The sequence below is a fragment of the Aegilops tauschii genome, chromosome 4 (assembly GCF_002575655.3).
Source record: "Aegilops tauschii subsp. strangulata cultivar AL8/78 chromosome 4, Aet v6.0, whole genome shotgun sequence".
Taxonomy (NCBI): Eukaryota; Viridiplantae; Streptophyta; class Magnoliopsida; order Poales; family Poaceae; genus Aegilops; species Aegilops tauschii.
In genome coordinates this window covers 191,489,674-191,502,121 of record NC_053038.3, presented here as the reverse complement: position 1 = coordinate 191,502,121, position 12,448 = coordinate 191,489,674, and the positions used below count along the sequence as shown (strand labels likewise).

Sequence of the window (12,448 nt, the reverse complement as noted above, 5' to 3'; positions counted from 1 at the left end):
TCTTGCTCATCCGGTGTGCCCTGACAACGAGATATGTGCAGCTCCTATCGGGATTTGTCGGCACATCGGGCGGCTTTGCTGGTCTTGTTTTACCATTGTCGAAATGTCTTGTAAACCGGGATTCCGAGACTGGTCGGGTCTTCCCGGGAGAAGGAATATCCTTCGTTGACCATGAGAGCTTGTGATGGGCTAAGTTGGGACACCCTTGCAGGGTATTATCTTTCGAAAGCCATGCCCGCGGTTATGTGGCAGATGGGAAATTGTTATTATCCGGTTGTAGAGAACTTGACACTCGACGTAATTAAAACACATCAACCGCGTGTGTAGCCGTGATGGTCTCTTTTCGGCGGAGTCCGGGAAGAGAACACGGCTTTTGGGTTATGTTTGACGTAAGTAGGAGTTCAGGATCACTTCTTGATCATTACTAGTTGACGACCATTCCGTTGCTCCTCTTCTCGCTCTTATTTGCGTATGTTAGCCACCATATATGCTTAGTGCTTGCTGCAGCTCCACCTCATTACCCCATCCTTCTTATAAGCTTAAATAGTCTTGATCTCGCGGGTGTGAGATTGTTGAGTCCTCGTGACTCACAGATTCTACCAAAACAGTTGCAGGTGCCGACGATACCAGTGCAGGCGACGCAACCGAGCTCAAGTGGGAGTTCGACGAGGAACTTGGTCATTACTATGTTTCGTTTCCTGATGATCAGTAGTGGAGCCCAGTTGGGACGATCGGGGACCTAGCATTTGGGGTTATCTTCTTTTCATTTGGATTTGACCGTAGTCGGTCTATGTGTGTATTTTGGATGATGTATGAATTTATTTATGTTTTGTGTGAAGTGGAGATTGTAAGCCAACTCTCTTTATCCCATTCTTGTTCATCACATGGGATTGTGTGAAGATGACCCTTCTTGCGACAATACCTACAATGCGGTTATGCCTCTAAGTCGTGCCTCGACACGTGGGAGATATAACCGCATCATGGGCGTTACACGTGGTCATGGTTTGGCCGCCCTGGCAGGAAAGTGAGAAAAGCGGCCGGGAAAATGGGTGCCGACGGGTGGCGGCGACGATGGCAGGGGGCGGAGGGAGGGCAAGGGAAGAGAAAAGGGGCGTTTGTGCCATCGGCGGACGGGTCAGGGTGATGAGGACATCAATACTATTATTACACCCACAGCCCCTGCTACTATACATACTGGACCAATTATTAGAGCTCGTGCACACCAATTAAATTACCAGGTACTTTCGTTTCTTGGTAATGATTCTAATGTTCATGAGAATATGATGCTCCCTAAATTGGATACATATGTTTTGCTTACAAATGAAAGGCCTAGCTTGGAGAAGGATGAACATTGGAGCAAGAACAAGCATGGAGATGATGGCATGCGCAAGGGAAACGAGAACGGAGTTTCAAGTGATGATTTCAGGACTTTGAAGCCACCGTAATGAGTGCATGAAGTCTTGGACAAAATATACAAGATGCCACTTCACAAATTTCGTCTAGAGGCTATTATAGGTGTTGCGTCACCTTATTATTGGGCTAGGCCCATGTAATTTCGAAATACATAAGTATATGCTGTTTTTAGAGTCCGTATGTGTGGGGAAACAAGAGATAGGGTTGGTTTCGGACCCCTTCCCCAAGGTCCACGAAATTTCCCCCCTCTTTCTCCATATATACAGCCCTTAGGGTGTCGTTTAGACTTTGGGCTTTGTTTAGATTAAAAGTTCGCCATAGCTGCAACTTCGCGTACTTCGTTTGTGTTCAACGACCAGATAAAGACGTCACAAAACCCCACCTTGATCAATAAAGCTTTCATTTTATATTCGCAATATCCAGATTGCAATCTTAGTTTCTTGCTTGTTCTTCGTTTGATTGCAGGAAATAGACCCTCGTGGTCAGGTTGATCTTGCTCCGGCATGGTCAATAACCCCTCGGAAGTTGGTTTAGCGATTGCTAAGGCGCGACGTCTCGCACGTTCGTAGTCGGATCGTCAGGGTGGACTCCCATAGAAAACAATAGCTATCTCATCGAAACATCGGGACACCCTCGCCTCTATCAAGTGGTATCAGATTTCCAAGTTGCTTGGTGAGATTTTACAGTTTTTCGTAGTTTAGATCGAGTCTGTTCTTCATACCTACAGTCCACGAAATAGCCAAAAAAATTAGGGTTAGTTCATCATATCCGAACCAGTGTGAGCCTTTGCATAGTGTTTTCAGTATTTTGCTTTGTTGAATTTGCGGTTGCATCGTCGTGTCGAGTTGGTGGTCTTAGCGTCTAGTCTTTTAGAGTTTCGAGTTCTAGTCATAAGTTGTCACGCCGCCGCCGCACCTTCATCCTCGCCCCTGCCATCTACCGCCACCGCTCTGAATCCATATACCACCACCGATCTGTATCCATATACCACAACCGATCTGTATCCATATACCACCACTGATCTGTATCCATATACCACCACCGCTACCATATACCACCACCGCTGTCATATACCACCACCGATCGTATCCATATACCACCACCGCTACCATATACCACCACCGCTGCCATATACCACCACCATATATCCACCACTAATCTGAGTTCTTTTCATATTAGGTTTGTTCTCGAGATCCATCTATTTTCCGATTCTTGTTTCCTTGCCTGAGTAGGTTTCGAAAAGAAAGAGTCTGGAGACCCCCGAGCAGTTTTTAGGCCAAATTTTCAGTGACCGTAAATATTTTTTTCTTATCCCGTTTTTAGGTCCCAGGGAGCGTTTTGAGACACTCGCCATCATAGTGATTTTTTGTCGCACTTTTTCGTTGTCGCTGCCTTGATTTCCGAAAAATAATCAAAAAAATTTCGTGCCTATCCTATTATTTTGACTTGGGAAGAGTTTTGAGACACTAGCCATTATAGTGATTTTTCGCAAAAAAAAGAGCGCAAAAAAAATAGCGAAAAAAAATTCCCAGAGTGTGATTTTCCCTTGTTTACGTGCCACGCCGTGATTCTGTTGGTGTTCCAGGCTCGCGTCTCTAGTACGGTCTAGCCTAGGACCAGCACAGTACCGTCGTTGAGCGTTTATTCAACTTTGCATCTCTTAATTGATTATTGTTGACATTTTTGCTACCATATCATAAGCCTTCCTAGCTCCACATACATCTACATTGTGCGTTTGACACCACCTAGCAATCGCTCTGTCCAATCTTTGAGAGTTTTGCCTACAATGGTTGCCGATCGCCACCTGCTGCTGGGTAAGAACTGGTAAGAATTTGAGATTCGCTTGACGGATTTGTGACACACCACCACCACCACCACTTCCTAGTAGTCTGTAGGATCATATTCTTGTGTGTTTCTATTGTTGCTAACCATGGCAGGATCACAAGCCGACGAGACTGATTGTGAGAACATGACGAACAAACAGCTACATGATAAATTTCAGCAAATGATGAGTGGACAGGTGGAAGATGTGCTAAACAGATTTGAAGAGGCCATGGAGAAGATAGATGGCATTGAGAAGGCGTTCAAAACAAATCTCGATAACAAGTTTAATGAATTGCTCGCGTGTCTTCCACAACCAACGCCCGCTGCACCTGTCGCACCTCTACAGCAACAACAACAACAACAACAACAACAACATCGCCTTCCAAATCAAGTGGGACGAGCACTGCGCGTTCCCCTTGAGCCTGGTCAAAATTCTGGTGTCGATGTACCTACTGTTGATGCTTTCTGTAGCTCCTGCTGCTACTGCAGAGGCGGAGGACCATTATGAGGATGAGGTTGATCAAAATCGGAACTACGTGCAACCACCAGCACCAGGTCGTCCCCATGCAAATAATCCCAATGGTAGGGCTGCACTACCAGCTCAGGTACGAGATCATGACCATCTTCCTAAACTAAAATTGAATATTCCACCATTTGAGGGTAGATATGTTCCTGATATATATCTTACTTGGGAGTTAGAAACTGAACAACGTTTTACATGTTTACAATATCCCGAGGAGATACGTGTTGTGCTGCTGTTTGTGCTTTCACTAGCTTTGCATATGTATGGTGGTCTGAACATTGTAGATTATATCTTGTTCCAGCTACTTGGGCTGCTTTGAAAACTGCTATGCGTACTCGTTGGGTTCCACCATATTATCAACATGAATTACTTTAAAAATTGCAGCGCTTAAGACCAGGAAAAAATTCTGTAGAAGAATATTATAAGGAATTACAAACTGGCTTGATTAAATGTGGTATTGTTGAGGAGAATGAAGCTATGCTTGCACGTTTTATGGGTGCATTAAATAGAGAGATTCAGACCGTTCTAGAGTATAAGGAGTATAATAATATCACTCGTTTATTCCATCTTGCTTGTAAAGCTGAACGTGAAGTGCAGGATCGACAGGCATTGGCGCGGACTAACTTTTCTGCAGGTCGACCTTCATCATGGACACCGCGTGCATCCTCTACTCCCACACGTCCTACTGCAGCACCACTGACTTCAGCCGCCAACTCCAACCGAGATACAAGAAAACAGGCACCACCACCACCATCTGTCAGAAGTACACCTTCTACTCCCACATGTCCTACTACAACACCACTGACTTATCCCGCCAATTCCAACCGAGATACAAGAAAACAGGCACCACCACCACCATCTGCCAGGAGTACACCTTCTGGTTCCGCACAGAGATCTTCTTCATCCATGGCATCAACAGGGCAAACACATGATATTATTTGTCGTCATTGCAAGGGTGGAGGTCATTATGCGAGAGAATGCCCATCTAAGCGTGTGATGATTGCTACTGAGGATGGTGGGTATGAGTCGGCTAGTGACTATGATGAGGAGACTTTGGCTCTTATTACAAGTGAAGAACACGGTGGAGATGATTCTAATCATGAGACGCAAATACATGGCTCCTGAAGACGCTGACAGGTATGAATGTTTAGTTACTCAACATGTTTTGAGCGTGCAAGTCACACAAGCTGAGCAAAATCAAAGGCATAATTTGTTCCATACAAAGGGAGTTGTGAAGGACCGTTCTGTTCGCGTCATCATATATGAAGGGAGATGCAACAACTTGGCTAGCATGGAGATGGTGGAGAAGCTTTCTCTCACCACAAGACCACATCCTTACTAGATCCAATGGTTCAACAACAGCGGCAAGGTTAAGGTAACACGTACTGTTCGTGTGCATTTTAGTGTCTCTACATATGCTGATTATGTTGATTGTGATGTGGTACCTATGCAAGCATGTTCCTTATTACTTGGTAGACCATGGCAATTTGATAAAAATTCTGTACGCCATGGTAAAAACAATCAGTATACTCTTGTGCATAAGGATAAAAATATTACTTTGCTTCCTATGACTCCCGATTCCATTTTGAAATATGATACAAATAGAGCTAATAAAGAAAAACAGGAGAAAATTAAGAGTGAAAATCAGATTGTGGCAAAATAATTTGAGCAACAAATGAAGCCTAATAATAAACCATCTAGTGTTGCTTCTGAAATTAAATTAAAAAGTGCATGTTTACTTGCCACCAGATCTGATATTGATGATCTAGATTTCAGCAAATCTGTTTGCTATGCTTTTGTGTGCAAAGAGGCATTATTTTGTTTCGAGGATGTACCTTCCTCTTTGCCTCCTACTGTGACTAACATTTTGCAGAAGTTCGTTGACGTCTTTCCATAAGACGTGCCACCGGGATTACCACCTATTCGAGGGATTGAGCATCAGATTAAATTAACTCCCGGTGCTTCGCTGCCAAATCGTGCGCCATACCGTATCAATCCAGAGGAGACGAAGGAGATTATGTGTCAAGTACAGGAGCTGCTCGACAAAGGTTATATACGCGAATCTCTTAGTCCTTGTGCTCTTCCTATTATACCAGTGCCAAAAAAGGATGGTACGTCGTGTGTGTGTCGATTGTAGAGGCATTAATAATATTACTATTCGTTATTTTCATCCTATTCCTAGGCTAGATGACATGCTTGATGAATTGAGTGGCTCTACAATATTCTCCAAAATTGATTTGCGTAGTGGATACCATCAAATTTGTATTTTGGGGTTAGTCCCATTTTTAATAGATTTGAAGCCTTATTTGGGTGAGAAAGATGAGCTTCCGTCGAGGACGACTTCATTTCAAGAAGAGGAGGATGATGAGGACATCAATACGATTGTTACACCCACATTCCCTGCTACTACATACTGGACCAATTACTAGAGCTCGTACACGCCAATTAAATTACCTAGTACTTTCATTTCTTGGTAATGATTCTAATGTTCATGAGAATATGATGATGCCTAAATTAGATGCATTTGTTTTGCTTACAAATGAAGGGCCTAGCTTGGAGAAGGATGGACATTGGAGCAAGAACAAACATGTAGATGATGGCATACGCAAGGAAAATGAGAACGAAGTTTCAAGTGATGATTTCAGGACTTTGAAGCCACCATAATGAGTGCATGAAGTCTTGGACGAAATATACAAGATGCCACTTCACAAATTTCGTCCAGATGCTATTATAGGTGTTGCGTCACCTTATTATTGGGCCCGTCCTATGTAATTTTGAAATACATAAGTATAGACTGTTTTTAGAGTTCGTATGTGTGGGGAAACAAGAGATATAGTTGGTTTCAAACCTCTTCCCCAAGGGCCACGAAATTTCCCCCCTCTTTCTCCATATATATAGCCCTTAGGGCGTCGTTTAGAGTTTGGGTTTTGTTTAGATTAAAAGTTTGTCATAGGTGCAACTTCACGTACTTCGTTTGTGTTCAACGACCAGATAAAGACGTCACAGAACCCCACCTTGATCAATAAAGCTTTCATTTTATATTCGCAATATCCAGATTGCAATCTTAGTTTTTTTCTTATTCTTCGTTTGCTTGCAGGAAATAGACTCTCGTGGTCAGGTTTATCGTGCTCCGGCGTGGTCAATAACCCCTCGGAAGTTGGTTTAGCGATTGCTAAGGTGCGACGTCTCGCACGTTCGTAGTCGGATCATCAGGGTCGACTCCCACAAAAAACGATAGCTATCTCATCGAAATATCGGGACACCCTCGCCTCTATCACAGGGGAGGACAAGGGCGCGCGTCCTGCCCGTTTGCGCGTTGTCTGCCTCGATGCAAACACGGTCCAATTTTGCGCGAGAAATGGGTCGAAACCAAACAAAAAACGAACGTTTATCCGTTTGCTCCCGCGCGTTACGCTTCTTTTTGTGTCCGTTTAGCTCCAAAGGGGACGCGGCCGAACTGGCCTAATATGCCTTTTTTTAGGGAACCCAGGTACTGGATTGAGATAAAGCTTAAATGAAACGCAATGTTGTGGTTGTGGAGGACTTGCGTGCAAACATCCATTCTTCCTCTCAGCCTTAAGCGAAAAAACCCTAGCACTGGACGACCTCCAAAACCCTAGAGCCGTCCCCAATGGCGAGCCACGAAACCAACCCGTCCCCTGCCGCCTCCTCCAAGAAGAAGAAGAGGCACTCCAAGAAGCGCAAGGCCATCGAAGTCACTGTAGATGCCTCCTTTCCTGGCGCCGCCGCCCCCGTCGTCGGTTACTTCCCGACGGGCTACGACCCCCTTGCGGCCGCAGAGCCCCCACGTGTGCGGTTGTTCCGCCACGAGAAGCACCATAACCGCGTCGAGCTAGTGGTCGGCGCCCCTGGTGGAGGCCCCGACTTCGTCGGCCGGAGCTACGCCGGCGAGGCCGCTGCGCCGCAGCTCTGCGGCTACGCCCTCGGCGTCCTCGACAAGGCCACCGGCACCCTCAAGATTGTCCCCATCGCCTCCAACAAGGTGAGCACCTCCATCCCGATGGCGCCAAAGTTTCTTTGGTCTTGTTTAAGCAATTCTACATACAGTAGTATTGTTCTTAGTTGGCGTGAAATGTTATGATCCCATTTATATTTATAAGCAGTTCTAGTCCGTTTATAAATCAATTCTTGTCCTAAGAACTGACATGCTTGCTCAAAGGAACAAGAGATTTCGGGTGGGCAGTGGAACTGCGCTAATCTGTAATTGGTTTTATGGTTAACCTCCTTAATTCAAAATAAATGCTGCAACTGGGTGATTCTGTAACATCGCTAGCATAATTTAAGATTTTGTGAGCAGATGTGCCTACTCCGAGTTCCTGTGGTTGGTGAGATGGTATCTGAACTGCTGCAAGGGAATTTTCTTTCTCAGTATGACCATTATAATGGTTTACATTTGAATGTATCTGAGGTTTATTTAGTTCGAATAAGATTAGCATCTGTGATTGGAGGATATGTAGCATTATTCTGAATGTTTGTATTTCCAAACAGATTTTGAGGCTAGAGCCACACTTTGAAGCGCAGCAACCGGCTCATTCACAACAGTCAGCAGCAGAAGCAGGTTCTTCTGTAGCAGATACTGAATTGAACAGGCAAGATCTTACCCAGGCTTATGGGACCAAGAAAGATAAGGATAAGGTATGTTTGTGGTACATGGTCTACTGTCTTTGCTGTTGACTATATTTGGTTCTTTTGTAATTATTTTATTTCATGCTGTGAGCCTGAGCGTTGAATTTTGTAAGGTAGTACTCCCTCCGTCCCAAAATACACTTATTTTGGGACGGAGGGAGTAGAACATAATGGTCATGAATGTAAGGCGTCACTGTTTTTTTCTTGTTGTAATAATGGAAATATTTAGCATGAACTGTCATGAAAATAATATACCTCTTGCTACAATAGTTTTGTGCATTTAGATAAACTTGGCTTTTCCTCTCTCTTTTAGTGTGACAAGAACATACTTTCTTGTATATGTATGTAACTGGTTTTTAAAGTAAAAATAAGCTTCCACAGACTCGTTACATGTGTGAACATAACATTTTCCATTTTAAATAGGTCACAGCCATTTTCATGATGTTACAGGACTATTTTTCTTCTTCTCCTCTTCTCCCATCTTAACAGTGTCCTCTGACATGCTTAACACTTAAGTTTTGGATACAAACATGGTTTGGTTCAGTTGAAGATATGTATTCCTATTCCTTGCAGGATAATAAGTGGAAGTCACTAAAAGAACAAAGGAATGACCCTTCTGCTTATTTGGACCTTGATCTTGGAGAGTCCAAGACCACTGCAGATGCCACTGATAGTGAGGCATCAGTGGAAGTTCGCAACATTCCACCTTATGATCCTGCTGCAGATACATCTGAAAAGGCATATCTTTTTGATGAGATCATTCCAAAAAATATACGGCCACACCTTCTAGATATTGTGGGACACTTTGAATCGGGAGAATTTGGTTTGAAAGGCTATGGGAGTTTTGTCTCAAATCGTGTGAATAAGTTACAGGAGCTTCAGGTAAATAGTGATGGTTTTCTATGTCTTTTCGTGTTCTCTGGCGCTTGCAAGATCTTGTTTTGTTTCAATACCAGCATGCTCACAGTAGTACCCAGCTTCTTGAAATTAGCTTTATTCTAGACTTGAGCAGGATTGTTGAGAAGTAAAGCTGATATTTTTACGTTGTCGTGATATTTTTCTGCAGTGGATCTGTCTAGGATGCATCCTTACTCCGTAGGCAGTTTATGTGTGATGCGGGGCACACATTCTTTCTGTTGTTGTATTTGGATGACAGATATCAAGACACTATGTGCCTGCGCGTTGCAACGGATCCAAAATAGAATAATGCATGTTGACAAACTTCAAAGAAAAACATTCTAGCTTTGGTGTATATATATATCACTCAAAATGTATTAGGTTTCACTGAAAATATATTCCTCATGGCTGTTTCGATAAGGTGAGGGAGGGATGTGGTTGGTTTCTAGATACTACAAGGTTTTCTATGAATTAGAACAGAGAAGAGGGGTTTTGTTGCAAAAACGTCACAACTTTCCTTACGGACGTTAGATGCAGATCTGATGGTCAGAAGTGATAGATGGCAGACACACCATCATCACCAACTGAGTCTTTTATAGAAGTAGAGATTGTTGCTACTTTTCCATGCTTTTGCTTTCTAGATATTTACGTAGTTATGCTGCCCATGGTTTTTGAGTCGCTGTATAGTCGCCGACTAATCGCCAAGTCGTTTTCCAAAAATCAGGGCGACTCGCGACTATACAGCGACTTATGGCGACTATACAGCGACTTTCGTCGACTATACGCTGAGCCGCAGGGCTCGCGGCGACTCGCCAAGTCGCGACTCAAAAACCTTGATGCTGCCCAATATTATGCAGTTAATGATGGTAAACTAGCTGTCTGCCCAATATTGTGCTAAACCTAATTTAGAAGGAGATTCTTCACTTATTATTCCACGTGATGTAAAATCATTAGCTTTTGTCTTGTTTTGTAGGGTGAAGATCAGGAAAGGCTTGCTTGGATACTATCCTATATCACACATCTCCTGTCGTTGTTGGCGCGCAACAGCTCCATGTCCAAGCAGAAAAGAAAAGAAAAAGACCAGACCATCCGTGGACCAATGATCCCACAGGCTGTGCACCGCAAGCTGTTGCTGATGTTCACGGAGCCAGGGTCTTCTTCCTTGTCGACAGAGAAACACGAGCTTCTGGTCAATTACATTTTAGTACTCACACTTTTTGCTGATGACTTCAGATCTGAACCTACGGATATATGTGTGGACCTGAAAATGAACCGCCAGATGCTTAAACCATATTATGACCAGCTGGGATGCAAGTCGGTGTCAACAGGTGCTTTTAAACCATTTTTTATGACGCTTCCAGCACCCCTCAAGTTCCCACAACAAGTCACAAGGAGAAGGCGGCGAAAATAACCATCTCAGTATTGGTTTCCATTTGATATGGTTGTGATAGGAAAGGTATGCATTGCCACCGTCGAAAGAACCTATGTGCCCTCAGCTCAGTTTCACCAATGTAGTGGAGAAAATGATGACGGTGGTTGTTCTGTTTTTGTTTTCTATTGTCGCTTGGGAATTGCTACAAGAGAGGAACCATATTACGGATATATAATTTGCTTGCTACTCGAATTTGTTCTTTTATGCTACATTTTGGTATACCACCTTGCTGTGAGCTGAGTCGTAATTTGCTTGTATTTTTCTTTCTTTCGGAAAGAGATGCCATCGTCTACTGTGATGGTCACCTGCACGATGAACGGAACCAGCAGGTGGATAGCCGAGCGATGAAGGGCCCAGCTGTCTGTGAGCTGGTTCTGTGGACCTCACGGCCCCATGTAAGCGTGTTTTCTCTCCCTCCCTCCGTCTCAAAATTTTTGTTTTAAATTTGTCTAAATATGGATATATCAAGTCACGTTTTAGTATTAGATACATCTATATCTAGACAAATCTAAGACAAGAATTTTGGGACGGAGGGAGTATAAGTGCCAGGACTAGCGTGCGTGTAGAGCAGGTAGAAGGTGAATTCTGAATCTCTCTCCTCTCTCTCCCCCTCCCTCCCCTTTTTCTTGAACAAGAGAAGGCGCTTAAAGCGCCAATATATTCAGCTCAGTAGCAGAGTACAACATGAAGTACAAAACCCTGTAAAGACACAATAGATAAGATAGAAGTTACAGGGCAGAGCATGTTCTTGTGAGCTGAACCAATGTAGCTGAAGACAGGTTCAGTAGCACTACTAAGAACCTGATGAGCAACTCCATTTATTTTCCTCGAAATGTGAAACACCTGTGAATGGAGATCATCTGTAATCCTAAAGAAATCTGCAAGTGGTGCTCTGATTGCCCATGGAGTGGAGTCAGCAGAAACACTTCTGGTCGCAGCCGCCTTTGCCAAAGAAATGTTGCCTGTCAGGAAAGTTGGTTATGCCACCTGCAAGAGTTGGGTAATTTTGGCTGCAAGGAGAGCGAGCGCTTCTGCCTGAATGGGCGAAGTAGTGGTCGGGACTGAGGCTTGGACCTGTACGTCGACATTCTTGTGGCCTTGAACGAATTTGAGGAAGACACCAATGCCCGTGGCAACACTATCATTTGGTAAACCTGGAACTTTTGAGCACCTAAAAGAAGCATCAGAACAGATTTTAGCGCCAACAACAAGATCAGTTGTAAGAGTGCTTTCCTGCAGTGGCAATGTAGTAGCATTAACAGGGGAACTAGCATTAGTAACAACATTGCGATCATCTAAGGAGGAAACCATGAGACTTCTGCTGGTCGTCTTAAGCTAAGATAGATGAAACCAACAGGTTGGATAATTAGATGATCATGAATATTAGTCCAAGCTGTGCACCAAGGGGTACTCCAAATGGAAATGTTCCCTTGGGTAATATGGTATAAGCAATGAGCTTTGAGTTTAGGAAGCATTCTAAGAATAGATGTCCAGAAGGCTGATTTTGAAGGGCTAGAAGTAGCAGTCCATATGGAAGAATCCAGAAAATACTTATACTTGTGTACAAGAGACAAATGTGAGTTGGGAGAATTAGCAAGTCTCCATGCAGAGGCAAGAATAAGACCTTGGTTCATGGCTTGAAGATTTCTTATTCCCAAACGTCTCTCCTCCTTAGAAGTGCATATATCCTTCCATGCGCTAAGGGAAGGACC

General features: G+C 43.8%; 1 protein-coding gene across 1 annotated transcript; it reads left to right on the top strand.

The window, feature by feature from the left end:
* Positions 1–7,278: 7,278 nt before the first annotated feature.
* On the top strand, positions 7,279–10,928 carry LOC109759463 (DNA-directed RNA polymerase I subunit rpa49). Its single transcript, XM_020318286.4, has 4 exons — positions 7,279–7,763; positions 8,270–8,416; positions 8,981–9,289; positions 10,278–10,928. The coding sequence occupies exons 1-4, from the start codon at positions 7,392–7,394 to the stop codon at positions 10,713–10,715; spliced, it is 1,266 nt and encodes a 421-aa protein (XP_020173875.1). The 5' UTR covers positions 7,279–7,391; the 3' UTR covers positions 10,716–10,928.
* Positions 10,929–12,448: the final 1,520 nt, after the last annotated feature.